The 17,248-nt window shown below is 39.1% G+C and overlaps 1 protein-coding gene across 5 annotated transcripts in view; it reads left to right on the top strand.

Annotated features, from left to right (window-relative positions):
• Window positions 1-1,063: 1,063 nt before the first annotated feature.
• PCNX1 (pecanex 1) overlaps window positions 1,064-17,248 on the top strand; it is a 211,748-nt gene continuing 195,563 nt past the window's right edge. For 4 of the 5 annotated variants that reach the window (XM_074235828.1, XM_074235827.1, XM_074235825.1 and 1 more), the window contains exon 1: window positions 1,064-1,216. In XM_074235828.1, the coding sequence (XP_074091929.1) occupies window positions 1,064-1,216 (153 nt within the window). Of the gene's footprint in view, window positions 1,217-1,756; window positions 1,921-17,248 lie in introns of those variants that run through there. The other variant, XM_074235826.1, reaches the window with a different exon arrangement.

Raw genomic sequence — 17,248 nt, 5'->3', positions numbered from 1 at the left:
TAGAAGAGACAGAGAGAGAGACAGAGACAGAGACAGAGAGAGAGACAGAGAGAGAGAAAGAGAAGAGAGACAGAGATGGAGAGACAGAGATGGAGAGAGAAGAGAGAAAGAGAGAGACAGAGAGAGAGAGAGAGAAGAGGCAGAGATGGAGAGATAGAGATGGAGAGAGAAGAGAGAAAGAGAGAGACAGAGAGACAGAGACAGAGAGAGAAGAGAGAGAGAGAAGAGAGACAGAGATAGAGAGAGAGAGAGAGAGAGAGAGAGACAGAGAGAGAGAGACAGAGATGGAGATAGAGATGGAAATGGAGATGGAGAGAGGGGGAGAGAGGGAGAGAGGGGGAGAGAGGGGGAGAGAGGGGGAGAGAGGGGGAGAGAGGGGAGAGAGAGAGAGAGAGAGAGAGAGAGAGAGAGAGAGCGAGCGCGCGAGCCTGTGTGCGTGTGCGTGTGCGTGTGCGTGGGGTGGGGGAGGGTAACGGGAAGCAGCTGACTGTCCGAGTCAGGACTATTTTTTTTTTGCGCAAAGCGCCAGGAAGCGCAGCCTCCCCGGGAGGCTGGCGGGCGGCCGGGCGGGCGCTGTGAACGTGACTTTTGAGGCTCCTTCAGGCCGGGCCGGGCGGACAGCCGCGGACAGCCGCGGGCCCCGCTGCCTCGGCCCGGCACTGCCCGGCCGGGGCGAGAGAGGGCGGCAGAGAGCGCGTGCGCGGAGGGGAGGGGCGGAGCCGGAGGGGGTGCGGTCCCGGGGTGCGCCCGCCTCCCGCCCCAGCGGGCAGCCGGAGCGCCGGAGGACGAGCCGCGGCCTCGGGGCGCGGTGCGGGCGGCGGCGGGGCCCGGGCCGGGGCAGGGGCGGGGCCCGGGGGCGGCGGCGGCGGCGGGGGCCCCGCTCCGGGTGTTAGGGGACAAGATGGCGGCGGCGGCGGCCCTCCGCAGGCCGGGCTCCTCCTCCTCCTCCTCCTCCTCCTCGGGCACTAGTAGCAGCCTCAGCCGCGGTGGCGCCGGTCCCCTCTCCCCGCGCTCCGAAGGGGGATAGACGGGCGCCGCGGCGGGCGCGGGCGGGCGGGCGGGCATGGGGTCCCAGACGCTGCAGATCCTCCGGCAGGGGGTGTGGGCCGCGCTCAGCGGCGGCTGGTACTACGACCCGCACCAGGGCACCTTCGTGAACGCGCTGCACCTCTACCTGTGGCTGTTCCTGCTGGGCCTGCCCTTCACCCTCTACATGGTGAGTGCACGCGTGTGTGTGAGTGCACGCGTGTGTGAGTGCACGCGTGTGTGTGTGTGTGCGCGTGTGCGCGCGGGGGGCGCCGGCGCCTCCTCCCCCCGGGCAGCCCCCGCCCTGGCGGCGCCGGTGCCCTCGGGAGCCCCCGCGGCTGCCCGCCCCTTCCCCTCCCCCGCCGCGGGGCTCTCAGTGCGCTCGAGTCGGGGGGGCCCGGGAGCGAGGCGGCCCGCGCGCCCCCAGCGCTGGGCACGTCCCGCGGGGGCCCGGGCCGGAGCGGGGGCCCGGGCCGGGCCGGAGCGGCGGCCCCGGGCTGCGGGGGCCAGGGCCCCCTCCGGGCCCCGGCGGGTGGAGGCCGTTCGGGCAGCCCCGAGGCCTTTTCCGAACTGGAAGAGGAAGGTCCCGCCTGTTGCCCAGCCCATGTTGGCTCCCCTTCCCGAAGCGCCTGCTTGCCAGCCGAGTGCCCCCGGGCAGCGCGGGGGGCCCCGACCCCCGGGTCGGGGTGGGGCTTTGTGGGCCGGCGGTGGAAGAGGGGCACTGAAGAGAGCTGTGGCCCCGGGCACTGGCAGGAGGCAGAGCAGAGCTGATGCCCAGTGCCCGCTTGGGCTTCAGGAGCGCCTGCCTCAAACTCCGTGCCCTCTAGTTGGTAGTTGTGGAGGTAAAGAAGCCCAAAAGAGCGACCCAGAGCCCTGGACTGCTTCCTCGAGCAGGTTTGACGTTATAGTGTCTGTCCCCCCAACCCCACCCCCAGACTTCAGTTTTATTAGAAGAAAAATGATCATTGCTTTAAAGAAATTCCAGGTAAAAAAAAAGAGATTCTCTCTTTTGAAATTTATTCTGTATTTGGTGACTATTAAATGGAAGTTTGAGGTGAAAAAAGTTTGGTTTCATTATTATAACTATTCAAATTATTTATTTTTCAAGGACTTTTTAAATTTGCCTTTTTACAGTTACATAATTTTAACGATTTTTTAAACGTGAATCCCGCTGGTACTTCATCACTGTTTGTGTATTTTCCAATGCCCAGTCTAGAGAAGAGAAAACAAATCTTTTTCAACAAGGAGCAGCTATGTTTCCTGTCTATCTAATTGAGACCTTATAAATATTTCTAATGGGGCTGAACCGTTTAGTTTAGGATTAGCACAGGAAACTTTAGCTCTTTCAAATATATCCAAAACATCAGAACTTGAAAACAACTTTTCTGAGTCTCATGTGGATTAGTGAATGTCTTCCTAGGATAAAGCCATAAATTAACTACTCCCAAGCACTGTGATTACTGAGGTCAAGTCCATTGGCCTAATTTAACAAACTCTGTTAAATGAGATTAGAAAAGGGAGGTAGAGGGAGAAAACAGACAGTTGGACCTCAAACCTATATAAAGTGATTTCTTTACATATTTTTACATATTGCCAATTTGCTTACACCGGGGAGGAGGGAATCAGGAAGGAAAAAGGGGCTTCCTGCTTGTGGAGGGAGGGGGCTGGCAAGGCTAGAACCCAGAGGAAGATGGTGGGGGAGTGGGGCAAACTCTTAGGGTCTCGACATTGGCACAGACTGGAGAGGGCTGGGGTGCTGATGACATGTGGGGTTGGTGGGAACAGACATACATCTGAATGAAGACAGAGGGAAGCCAGACACAGGGACTCATGGGGTTGGTCACAACAGGTAAGTGGGCTGAATAGAGCAGAGGTCTCTTCTCTGTGTAGGAGCTCTCAAGCTAAAGCCTCTATCCTAAGGCAGCACCAGGGAAGGTCTCAGCTTTCATTTGGAGTTCTTTTTTTTTAAAGAATTTTTTATTAGGGGTTGGGGGGCTGTGGAACACCAAGAAAAGGGTCAGATGCAAGAAGAGAGTGAGGAGTGGAAAGAAAGTACACAGTACTGAACAATAAAATTAACATAAGTAGGGGTTTTTTTGGGGGGTGGAATGTGGATTTCTTTAAAAATTCTTTCTGTAAAACAATTTGCATGATGGGAATTTCTATAAAGTAAGAATTGTTTCTGCTGAAGTTGGTTGAACAGAAGATTTTGGGAGTTTGTTCTACAGAATTTTTCTCTGAAAACATTAGAAAATGCTATTTGTTTTTAGAGTGTGTGATCAGGGCACTGTGCTGGGTGCTGACGTATAGACTACACAGTGGAATAGAAGTCAGGTACCAAGCTTGAACTTAATTTCTACTATGTACCTGACTGTGCTAAGGGCTGAGGATGACAGAATGGCAGTGCTAGTCCCTGTTCTCAAGGAGCTCACATCCTATGGGGGACACTGCATGCTAACAATTCTTTTCAGAGATGATATATACAGAGTAAATGGTCCCTGACTTTAAACCAGCTTAAAATAACTATAATTTAGGAGAAAAATAACTATAATAGAAGCTAGAGCATACTTGAGCAAAAGAGGTAAAATGAGGTCCTCTGAGAGTTCAGAAGAGGGGGAAACCCTTCTGCCTGAGAGTCATGGAAAGCTTCCTGGAGGAAGTGGGTAAAACTGAAGCTCCTTTCTTAGAGTGTAAAATGCTGTTAGATGCTGAGCTCCTGAGGGCAGGGACTCTCTTTTGCTTCTTTTTGTATCCCCAGAACTTAGCAGAGCCTGGCACTGGTGTTCAATAGATGTTTATTGGTTGATTGGAGTCAAGCCTTTGTCAAGCAGTCAAGCACTTGGATTTTATGGTCTAGGCTGGGGGCAATATATATGTTGTTACAAAATAGCTACAAGATAATATTTTGAGAAAAGCATTAGAAACTTTGCACATCAGGATTCTATGGAAAATAGTAGTGATTTAGGTGACCCTAGAAGGAAACTAGGGGTTATGTGAGGAAGATAGCCAGGCTTGTGTGTGTGTGTGTGTAGTGTAAGGTTGGAAAAGTAGTTTAGTTTTGAAGGAAGTGTCTAGGGTTTGCCGAGTAGGGTATGAGTTGGGCTGATCTGTGTTTTCGGAAAATTTATTTGGCAGCTGTGAGTGTAAGAGAATTGAGGCAGGGAGACTAAACAGGAGGCTATTGTGATAATCCAGGTGAGAAGTGATGAGGGTCTGAGCTAAGGTGGAGATTGTAAGTAAAGAGATGTCGCAACAAGCTCTGTAACTGATTAAATGGGTTGAGTAAGAGTGAGGAGTTGAGGGGGGGCTAGTTGGTACAGTGGATAAAGCACCGGCCCTGGAGTCAGGGTTCAAATCCGGTCTCAGACACTTAATAAATACCTAGCTGTGTGACCTTGGGCAAACCACTTAACCCCATTTAACTTACAAAAACCTAAAAAAAGAAAAAGAAAGAGTGAGGAGTTAGATTATGTCCAAATTGTTAATCTGAGTAGCTGGAAAGTCTCCTCAGGGGAGGGAAAATGATCATGAGTTCTGATTTGGACATATTGAGTTTGAGATGCTCACAGTACATCTATTTTGAAATGTCCCATAAGCAGTACTGCTACACTAGATCCCAGGGAAATCCTCTACAAAGAGTTGATAATTAAATCCAAGGTACAAATCATGGCATGTCACACATTTTCAGTTTTCATAGAATTCTGTAGATTAAATACTAAAAGCTTAATTTCAATTTCAGCATTCAGCTCTTTGTTCTTTTCTCCAATCTCATTTAGCAGAGATTAGTTGATGATATTACCAAAAGTGAGTGTAGATAAAGAGAAGAGGATGTATGACAAAGGACAAGATAGAATCTTGTTTAGGAGATAGGATAAGGCTGATGATTCAGCAAAGGAGACTAAAAAGGAAAAATTGAAGTCAAGTCAAGGAATGGGGATTAACCAACAAAGACAAAAAGGTAGGAAAGTATAGTGAAGGGTCAGTTTGAACTGAGTAAAGGATAAGAAAATATATAGGACATATGTCTGGGTTGTGGAGGTTGCAGAGAGTCTAAAATACAAAACTAAAGTGTTTTATATATATATATTTTTCAAATAACACTTATTTTCTCTTCCATTGGTTAAAAAAAGAAAAATAGCCATTGCAACACACCTTCATACCTTCATACCTTGCCCCTGGTCAAAAATATTTCATATTCTCTATTTTGTATCCTTTTACTCCTCTGTCAGGAGGTGAATAGTGTGTTTCATTGTTGGATATCATTGTTATTTCATTGACCCCAGTTCTCAAGTCTGTCACAGTTGTTTGTCTTTGTGGTATAAATTATTCTTGATTTTGTATCAATTCATCCATGTCTTTTCAGGTTTTTCTGAATTTGGGGTCAGGGAGATCTGAGTTCAAATACTGCTTTGACATTTATTCAACTTTGTGACCTTGGGCAAATTTCTTAACTTTTCTCAGCTTCAAATTTCCTTGTATATAAATGGGGGTTGTTGTGAGGCTCAAATGAGATAACTAAAGCATTTTGCAAAACTTAAAGCACTACCTAAATGCTATCTATTACTGCACAATATGTTATTTATTTATTTATTTATTTTTAGGATTTTTTGCAAGGCAAATAGGGTTAAGTGGCTTGCCCAAGGCCACACAGCTAGGTAATTATTAAGTGTCTGAGCCCGGATTTGAACCCAGGTACTCCTGACTCCAGGGACGGTGCTTTATCCACTGCGCCACCTAGCCGCCCCACACAATATGTTTTTATTATATTTATATAACATAATTTATTCAGTCATTTCCCAGTTAGTGGGAATTTCTAGGGGTTTTTTTTGTCACTACAAAAAAAAGATTAGGTATACATTTTTTATACAAATAGATTGTTCCCCTCTTTGATCTCTTTCGGGTACAGGCAGAATTGATAACTAGGTCAGAGGTTAAGTATAACTTAGTGACTTTGGGGCATAGTTTCAAATTGCTTTCTTGTTCTATCCTTTGTTTTTTAATAGAAGCAATGGCATTTTACTGGGTGATGTCTTGACTTGCTTGTGAATTGAGTTAATTGAGCCATAGTTGCACAAAGTAGTCAGCTTTACTCTTTCTTCTAGTCATCAAAAACCTAGTAGCAAATGACCTTGGCATTTTCAGTGGCTGACCAAGCTCTAAGCACCCCATAGTGCCTGCTTCAGTTGCCTTCATGACCATTGGGATAAATTGTTCTTACCACCCATTCTTTCAGATGGGTTGGGTGAGGTAAGGGAACAGAGAGTCCTCACATTCTTGGGAGTAGACATCCCTTAATTCATCAATGAGTTTGAGGCCAATTGATTGCCCTGAACCAATCTGATATATGAGAGTGGTATGTGAGAACAACCTCAGAGTTGGTTTAATTTCCATTTTCCAATTATTGATGAGTTGGAGAATTTTTTACATGGTCATTGATAGCTCTGAAAACCTCTTGTACATATTCTTTGACCATTTAGTAATTGAGGAATAGTGATGGCTATTTGGTAGGCAGTAGTTAACCCTCAAGGTTCCAGTATCAGGGAAGTAATAGTTTTGTAATCTGAGGAAGATTCTTGTTTTTGTTGTATATTTAGTGTGGGGGTGGGAGGGAGGGGTAGACTGATAGCTAAGAAATAAATAAAGCAGTTTTATAAAGGAGGCCATTAAAGTAGTTCAAGCATAAGATAATGAGAATCTGAATTCAGTGGTTGGAGTGGGAATGTAAAAAGAATTTACAACAGAATGAAGAAATAAGGTCAGTAGGGTTTGATAAATAATTGGATATGGGCAAGGTGGGGAAGAGTGGAAGGAGGGGGGAATCAGTGATGAATCTGAGATTTTGAGGGTGCCTGGGAAGATAATACAATTTTTAGAGTCAAAAATAATCTTAGAGATTATCTTCTGTAAAATGAGAGAGTTGGTTGGTCTCAGTGACTTCCAAGCTCTAAGTCTATGATCCAGTGTTCTAGCTCAATACTCTACCCCCCTTTCCATTTTTTTCCCCTTTCTCTTTACTTGGAAGGAAGGAAATGTGGAAACTTAAGTTCAAAGAAAGTGACTGGTATCAGATCAGAAAGAGAAAGATCAGATTTGGGTGGAGAAGAATAAATTTTGGTCATATTGAGTCTGAAATGGAAAAGTTTTATCCCTTAGTGGAGATTGGACTATTTCTTATGTTAGAATGTGTAAAAATTATGTAACGCTTCAAGTATTAGTTTAATAACTTTTTAGTAAGAGACTTATTCAGGACAGGAAGCCTTAGGAAATTTACATAAATTACATAAAGTTTTTCATTTGTAGTAAAAGGTTTTGTGGCTATTTTGAAAGCTAGGGTGAACTTAAGAGTAATGTCAATTTGAGATATTTTTAGTAAAATTTGAATGTTTTCTTATTGAAAATCAAGATGCACTTCCTGATTAACTTCCATAGTACTTTGTATGTCTCTTATTTACATCCTTCCTTTTGTTATAGCCATTTGTATACTTTTCTTACTTTTCCCATTATATTTCACAGTCACAAGTTTTATTGGAGTTGGAAAGTGGTAAACAAACATTTCCTCTACAACATGCCACTACTGACTGCTTTGTCGTCCTTTCATTTTAGTCATGTCCTACACTTGGTGTTGTCTTGGCAAAGATGCTGGAATAGTTTGCTGTTTTACAGATAAAGAAACTGAAGCAAACAGCTAAAGGACATATCCAGGGTCAGTCACACTTAAGTATCTGATGATATTGAGGCCAGATTTGAATCCAGGAAGATGATTCTTACTGACCCTAGGCCCAATCACCTAGTTGTCTCTGTGAGGAAGTAGACATGGAATCATGACTGATTAAATTAAATTCATTTTTTCCACTTTATTTTTTTCCCTTTTGGAAGAGATGGGAGGAAAAAACAAACTTTGTTATTGTATTAGTTTTTCAACATTCATCCATTTGCAAATTTAATAAGTTAGACTTTTTTTGCCACCCTCCCTTCCCTCCCCTTTCCCTTTGGTGGTGAATAGTCTGGTTAAAGTTGTACATGTACAACGAAAAACAAAACTATTAAATATTCATAGGCATGCAAAACAGTTGGACATGGACCATGTCCAAAAAAATTTTTTTTCATTCTGTATATTTTGTGTATAATAACTAATATTTATAGAGCACATACTTAAGCCAGGCAGTGTGTTAAATGCTTTACAATGACCTTATTTGATCTTCACAACAACCCTAGGGGATAGGTGCTATTATTTTTCCTATTTTACAGATGAAGAAATTGAGACTGATGTTAAAGTGATTTGCCTGGGGTCACATAGCTAGTATCAGAAGTTGGATTTGAATTCGGGTTTTCTTGACTTTAGTGCCAGTGCACTAAAAATAACCACTGTACCACCTAGCCTACCTGTCAGGAATTGGGCAGCAGTCTTTTTCATTCATCCTCTGAAATCATGGCTTATCACTGTATTAAGTCTTTCAAAATTATTTGTTTATACAATATTGTAAGAGTATGAAGTGTTCTCCTGGATTTGCTCACTTTATTCTGCATTAGATCATACAAATTTTCCCATGTTTCTCTGAAACTGTACTATTCATCCTTTCTTAGGGAGGAAGCAATAGTAAACACCTTTTGTGTCCTTCAGGTGCTGTGCTAAGCATTTATAAAGATTATTCCATTGAATTCTTACACTGGTAGTAGTAGTCTTTTGCATTCATATCATAGTTTTTTTTTAATAATTCCCACCCAAAGGGTACCCCCTTAATTTCCAGGTCTTGACCAACACCAAAGAGCTTCTACTACAGTGTCTTGTATATAGTGAATGCTTATTAAATGTTTGTTGAGAGAAGTAGCAGGATATAGTAAGTAGAGGGTCATCCTGTGACCCTGGATAAAGCCATTTAATCTCAGGATGCAGTGCTGTGAAACACTTTACCATGCAGGGCAGATAGAGATCTGCATTGGTAATGGGATTTTCCTCCCAAGGAAAATTATATGCCATTACAGGTCTATTGAATTGATCAGAGACTGATACTGAAAGTTGCCAAGATAATACAGAGAATAAGAAAAAATACTGGAATTGTAATTAATCTCCAATAATAGTTCTGAACTGTTAAGTTCTGAACAGAATACACATTTAGAAGCATATAAATTAAGAGTAAGTGTTCTGGATTTGGAGCCAATGGATTTAAGTTCAAATCTCTTCCCTGCTAGTATTCCTCAAGTGATTTGAGACAAGTCATTTCTCTTTGGGTCTCAGTTTACTTATATATAAAAAAATGACATAAAGTAGAACTGCCTGTTCTAGGTTCCTTATATCTCTAAGCTCTAAAGAAATTCTTTGTTTATTCATGCACACATGTGCAAGTATGTGGTTGTGTATGTGCATGTACCTACCTTTTATAAGGCATTATGGTAGATGTTATAGGAGATATGATAATGAATAAGAAAGTAGTTGCTCTCCAAAGTAGGCAAGCTAGTAATGCAGCAGATAGAACACTGGACTTGGAGTCAAGAAAACCTGAGTTCAAATCCTAGCCTCAGACATTTATTAGTTGTTTGACCCCATTCAGGTCCCTTTATCCAATTTGTCTCAATTTTCTGAGCCGAAGAAGGAAATGGCAAACCACTCTAGGTTCTTTGCCTAGAAAACCCTATCAGGGGTCAGAGTCAGATACTATTGAGTAACAGCAGAGGTGTAGGTGTGGAGGTGTTGGGAAGGGAAAGACTGTACAGTTATTTAACTGTAGTAAATTGTAATATTTAAAAGTGTATTAAGAGAGGGAGAAAAACAGTTTTTGGGATTTTAAGAAGAAGGAGAGATTACTTTCTTGGAAGGCTTCAGTGGAGGTTGAACGTGAAGTTGAAGGCTGTAGAGAAATGAGATAAGAGCTGGAATGGCAGAAAGAGTCAAGGTTGGTTATATGAGCAGAAACAGCCTGTCTGTATAGGTCTGGTCTGGTATATTGGAAAATATTTTTGTATTATCATATTACATATGTATGGTGAAGCCTAATATATGGCTCAGCAGCAAGGAATACTGAATTTGGCCTCAGATGACTTGAGTTTAAAACATAGCTCTGTTACTTACTACCAAATTATATAGGTAGGTATTTAATCTTTTCAGGCTTCACTTTCTTCATCGGTAAAATGAAGTCTAGATTACCTGTAAGGCAAAAATTCTTCGCGGGTATCCACAGACTTCCCAGGGGGTCAATAGATAGATTTCAGAGCATCCATGAGCTTTTGGGAAGAACATTTTATTTTCACTGACCTCCAAATTGGAATTTTGTATTTCCTTCAATTTAGAATGTACCTAATAAGTATTATTTTGAGAAGAGGTCTATAAGCATCACTTGACTGCCATTGAGCATAAAAAGTTCAAAGTTTTTTAAGAGACAATTTACAAAAAAAAAATAATTAAGGGGGGGGCTAGGTGGTGCAGTGGATAGAGCACCGGCTTTGGAGTCAGGAGTACCTGAGTTCAAATCCAGCCTCAGACACTTAATAATTACCTAGCTGTGTGGCCTTGGGCAAGCCACTTAACCCCATTGCCTTGCAAAAACCTAAAAAAAAAAGAGAGACATTTTACTGGGGCAGCTAGGTGGTACAATGGATAGAGCACTGACCCTGGAGTAAGGAAGGCCTGAGTTCAAATGCAGTATCAAACACTTAATAATTACCTAGCTGTGTGACCTTGGACAAGTCACCTAACCCTATTGCCTTGCAAAAACCAAAAAAAAGACATTTTACTATCATTAGGCCAAAAATGATTTTTAAAAATCCTTTTAAAAACCCCTTTAATTAAAATTTAAATTGAACGCCTGATGATGCCATAATGGAACTGAGATTATAACTTCTAAATATATAGAATTTGAGTAGTTCATGTAGTATCTTAAGAATAATTTTTATTGAGGAATGACTGAACAAATAGTGGTATAGGTATATTATAGAACACTATTGTTCTATTAGAAATCAGGAGAGGTGGGAGTTCAGAGAAGCCTGGAAGGATCTGCATGAGCTGATGCTGAGCGAGATGAGCAGAACCAGAAGGACATTGTACATCATAACAGCAACATGGGGTTGATACCTGAATGAACTTGTTCATTTCTTCAGTGCAACAATCAGGGACAATTTTAGGGTATCTGTGATGGAGAATAACATCTGTATCCAGGGAAACAATTATGGAGTTTAAACAAAGATCAAAAACTATTACCTTTAATTTTAAAAAGTTATCTTATTATAATTTATCTATGTCTATATTTTATTTTTTCCTTAAGGAGATGATTTCTCTCTCAACACATTCAGTTTTGATCAGTGTATAGCCTGGAGGGTGTCTAGGTATCGCAGTGGTTAGAGCACCGGTCCTGGAGTCAGGAGTACCTGAGTTCAAATCCATCCTCAGACACTTAATTACCTAGCTGTGTGGCCTTGGACAAGCCACTTAACCCCATTGCCCTAAAAAAATGTATAGCGTGGAAGCAATGTAAAGACTATCAGACTGCCTTCTGTGGGGGTGGGGGGTAGGAAGCAAGATGGGGCAAGTTTATAAAATTCAAAAAAATTAAAAGAAGAAAAAGAATAATTTTATAAGTAGAGATATTATATATATATATATATATATATATATATATATATATATATATATATATATAATGTTTGTCATCCCTAGGTTATTTTCTTGACATTATTTTCAATGCTCAGGACTTGGAAAAATCTGTTAAGTTGGTAATAATGTTGGAAATACTCATAATAACACCTAAAAGACCAGGTTTTGTTTTTTTTTTCTAGCAAGGTCTTTTAAAATAAATTACCCTAATAAAATATTTAATATTACCAAAATTAAGACATCATCCACTTCTCAATAACTTCATTAATATATTTTAACCAAATCCTACTAGAAAATCTTTTGTAAGGTAATAAACTGTTTTCATGGAAGTAGCTATTTCTTATTACAACTTTTCAACTTGTACTTTCTTGAAACCAATGAACTTATTAGATGGGGTTTCCCAATTCTTTGATATATAAGAATAATTGAATCGATAACTAAACTTTTAATAGTACCATCTTTCAGTATTCATTTTTAGAAAGCTTTTTGGGGAATGAAAAAGCAAGAAAATTTAATATTTCTTTTCTAAGGTAGGAAGAGATTGACTTCATAATATTTAAATAATTTTCATGTTGATCCAACACACTAACCAGTTAAAATGTTTTAAGTTGCCAGTTGATATATATTCCTATATGTTCACTAAAAATATTTGAGTTTATGATGGAGGGGATCCAACACAGAGTATTATTCAAGGAGGGATTCTTTGTGGATGGTGAAGTCTTCCAGGAGTTCCTGTTGCAAATAATACTGTATTAATTGTAAAAGGTCTCAACACATTACAGATTCTTTTTGGAAGAGATTTGTATATAGAAATTTGACTTGATCATCTAAAGAAGAAAGATCAATATTGGAAGAATATCCTCTGCCTAAGTGAATGAATAAGAGATTTCTTAACTTTTTTTGTGTCAGACTTTTTTGCAGTTTGGTGAAACCTGGATTCTTTCTCAAAATAATGTTTTTAAAACCTTAAAATGAAATACTTTGGATTGCAAAGGAAACCAATTACAATGATATGGTATTAAAATAGTAACAGTGAAAAGAAGTTCATTAATCCCAGATTATGAGCCCCAACTATTAATCCTATCCAGTAATATTTATATTTGGGATAGACAGTACAGAAAACTAGTGAGTTGGACCCAGAGGTGGGTAGATGAAAGGGAAGACACTGGATTGCAGAACAATTCTACTGATGACAATTTTTCAAAGTTTCAAGGGTTTCTTTTGACTAGATATTTTACTTATGTAGCCATATGCTAGTGAGATTTGAAAGATCACATTGCTCAATGTAAATGAGAGGGCAGTGGAAGAAAGACACATGGGTGGATTTGAGCAAGCTGCATCTTATAACTGTGGAACTTGGAGGAAGAACAGTAGTAAAGGATGGCATCAAATAATTGTATAGCGGAACGAGAAGATGGACTGGTTCTGTGGCTAGATTGGGGCATGTGGGTGGGTGAAATACTCCTTTTATATACCTTTATCTTGTCAGGAGAAAGGAGAGGGAAACAGACTTTGAGTATATTGGGTGGACCTTTGGTGAGCTCTTGTGAGTACATGGATGACAATTGCACAAGCATGAATAGACTGCAGTCTTCCTTGTTGGGAGGAGTTCTGGAATTGGTAAGATCACAGATCTATTTGAATATTTGAGAATGTGCCATTTAAAAAATGAAGGTAGAATAGTCTAAATTAGTCCAATTTAGAATGATGCTAAGAAAGTGAGGTTAAAGATATAAAGGTATTGTTTAAAGCAAAATATTTGTTGTAATACTTTTTATATTAGCAAAAAACTGGAAATAAAGTGACTGTCATTTGGCGAGTAATAAAGAACATGAATATAGCATAACATTGTGATGTAAGAAATAACCAATCATTCAGCAAGTTTTTACTACGTGTCTGCTCTATTCCAACCCTGTTAAGTGCTAGGTATATAGCTATAAAGATTGAAAACAGTCCTTACATGCAGTGAGTTTATATTTTAATGAAAGACTTAACATGACTTGGTATAGAATATAGTAAATAGAACCCAAAAAAACTATGCATAATGAATGGAAAGAATGAAAAAATGAAACTGAACACTGTATAATTAATTATAGTGACCAAGTTTAATCCTAGGCAAGCACTGAAAAAAATGCTCCATAGTCTTTGATCCAGGAAAACCACTAGTAGGTCTGTATCCCAAACTGATCAAAGAAAAGGGAAAAGGATTTATTTGTACAAAAACATTTATAGCAGCTTTTTTTTTGTGGTGGTAAAGAATTGGAAATTGAGGGGATGCCCATCAATTGGGAAAAAACTAAATAAGTTGTAGTATATAATTCTGATGGAATACTATTATGCTATAAGAAATAACAAGCAGGATGGAAATGGATGGAACGTGAACTGAAGGAAAGTGAAGTGAAAAAAAAAAAAGAAAATGAAGTGAACAGAACGAGGAGACCATTGTAAGCAGTAACAGCAATAATGTAAAATAATCAACTGTGGATGATTTTGCTATTCTCAACAGTACTGTTTCAAAACAATTCTAAAGGAATTGTCTAAAGTCTAAATAATAAGTCTAAAGACAAAGAACTGAGGGAGGCTGAATATAGATCAAAGCATACTTTTTTTAACTCTTAACTTTTCTTGTTTTTTCCTATTGCATCATGGCTAATGTGGACATATTTTTCATGACTGTACATGTATAATCTATAGCAAATTTCTTGCCTTCTCAAAGTGAGGGTGGGAAGGAAAGGAGAGAGAGAGAGAAATTTAAAAAATCATAAAAAATGCACCTCACTCCTTGCTTTGTAAAAATGAGGGGGCTATGGATAAGGGAGTATCACATGAAATGTTAGACATAGTTAAATTTATTGTTTTGTTTTGCAAAATTGTCTTTTTATCCTCCTAAAGGACTCACTGGGTGGTGATAAAAACAAGGCAGCAATAAAAATATAATGTTTTAAAGATGAAGCTTACTTATATAAATTGTAAATAATATATGTAAATATAATAAATTATAAATATAGTAAAATATCCACAAATAGGCTATTACTTATTAATAGCTTTTGATTTCATATAATTGTTTTCTTTATCTTAAAAGTCAGGCCTTTATCAGATTGATACAAAAAATTTTTTCCCATTTGGTTGCCTCTTTTATTAATGCACAAATTTTGTTTCTGCAGAAGCTTTTCAATTTAATGTAATCAAACTTAAGTATTTTATCTTTTATAATTATCCTGTGTCTAACTTGGTTCAATAGCTGTGAAAAAGTATAGATGATATTCTTTTTGTATAATTTTTTTATTATATAATTGTTAATAGTAAGATCACATCCATTTTCTTTTTTTTTCAACTTATTTAAGGCAATGGGTTAAGTGACTTACAGTGATTAAGGCAATTATTAAGTGTCTGAGGATGGATTTGAACTTAGGTCTTCCTGACTCCAGGGCCTGTGCTCTATTCATTGTGCAGCCTAGCTGGCCACATTCATTTTTCAATATATATAATTTCTTGCAGTTTTCACATTCTTTTATCATAGGTAATTTTCAGATTTATCAAACATTTGGTTTTGGAATTCATTTATTTCTGATTGTTTAGTCTGTTTCACTGATCAACTTTGCTTTTTTTTTTAAAGTAGTACCAAGTGATTTTTCAATTACTACTTTTTGAAGGAAATGGAGGTCTGAAAGTGTTTTTCATCAATTTCTAACTTTTTTTTATAATTTCCCTTGATATCCTAGATCTTGCTCTGTAAAGTATATGTTTGTTAGTTTGGTAGAACTAAATTTGTAAATTAAAATTTGTTTTGTTATTTGTATAATATTGCCTTTTTCCCAGTCATGAGCTCTATGTATCCCTCTCAGCATTTAAGTTCTTTATTTCTATAAGCCTTTTTTAGAAGTTCTTTATTTCTTTAAGCAACATTTTGTAAATAATAACTATTTATTGTGAATAGGGTTTTTGTTTCTATTTACTCTTGTTATGTGGATATTTAGAAATTGGGGGGGGGGAGGGCATTTTATAGCCTGTAATTTTACTGAAACTATTAATTTTCTAAATTAGTTTCTTTGCTGAATCCCTAAAGGTTTTTTATCAGTCACCTTAATTTGAATTAATCTTGATTAATTTTAATGTTGGAAATGAACAAACCAAAGGAGATTCTGTTTAGTACACTGCTTGGTGGAGTTTTTGCCTTATCTTAATGGAGATGAAGCTTCCAGGCTACTGCCTGCTAAGTGTTCACTGTGCTTTTTGTCATTTGGCCCTCATATTCATCCTCGACCTAGTGGAACCTTGGATGCTGACCCTGAGTACCCCCAGGTTCGGTAGGTAAAGTTTTGCTTTACTTGCCAGAGACTAGACCTACCTTCTCTCACTATCATGTAAGCTCATTGAAAGTAGGGACAGTCCTGCTTACTTCTGCTTGTGTCCCCTCTGCTGAACATGTTTCCTGGCCTTCATGAGGTAGCAGTCAGTGTTTCTCTTCCTACCTGCCAGCTATTAACATTTTGACATATAGATGAATTGCATCAAGTCATGATAAAACATAAAGTTCTCTCTGTCTCTCTTAGTCCACAAAGGATTTATTTACTCTCTTTGGGAGAATTACAGAAATACTTAAGATCTTTACTGTCATATTTTGCTAGAACATCTATTGGTATTTGAATGATGACAGCTGTCCTGAGAATGGACAGGGAGATTAGTCATAAGTTAAACCACCTTGAATCATTTATCAGATTGTTTTCTTTTCTACTCCTCCTTATTCCTTTAAAGGTGTTTATTCACAAACTAAAGAGACAGAGCCAATTCTGTTATCTTTGTTATCTTATTGTTTGAGGGTTTTAAAAATTTATTTACTCATGTAAGCCTGGAATCCAGAATTATGTGTATATGTATATCCAGTTTGCATGTATTATGCAATTAAGTAACATTTATTAAATTCATTGTTTGAGGAAAGTACTTTAGGAAAACATCAGACTGTAGTCATTTAAAAGTCAAATTTTTAAATAATATATTTTGAAACCTTAGGGTTTAGAGTAGGAAAGGACTGTGGAGATCACCAAGCTGAATTTTACATTGTGGTGAAACTCAGAGGGAGTGATTAGGTGATTCATTAGTAAAATTGTGTTAGAATTGGGACTAAAACCCAAGTATTTTTCTAGTTTCAGTGTTCTTACATTTTTCTTTTATTTTTATTACATTTCTGAAAGTCAGCTTTATTGCTTTGTCCAAAGTTGTCAATCCAAAAAACTACATTGGGTTTTGGTGTAAAAAGGTGATCCTTTAATCCTAAAATGTTTACTATCATCTGAAAGATGTTTTCTGATGTATTCAAGAATTCCAACTATTTACTAGACATGATAAGTGCTGTCAGACCTAACTGTGATTCTAAATTTAGAATTGTTTCCATGCAGCTTTCATATAGGAGCGTTATGTACACTAGTAAATATAGTAAGGTATGATGGGGGCAAAAGTGAAATTCAGATTTAGTGCCTTAAGAAAATTTGAGGAGGGAGAGATAAAACTTTGCTGGGTGATATCAGGGAAAGTTTCGTAGAAGACATAACACCTGAACTAGACCAGCTTAAAATATCTTATCATTTACCCATAACCACCCTTTTTGTTTAACTCAGATATTTTATAATTTTGATGTAT

This window comes from Macrotis lagotis, chromosome 4, assembly GCF_037893015.1.
Source record: "Macrotis lagotis isolate mMagLag1 chromosome 4, bilby.v1.9.chrom.fasta, whole genome shotgun sequence".
NCBI lineage: Eukaryota > Metazoa > Chordata > Mammalia > Peramelemorphia > Peramelidae > Macrotis > Macrotis lagotis.
This window is presented reverse-complemented; position numbering and strand designations above follow the sequence as displayed.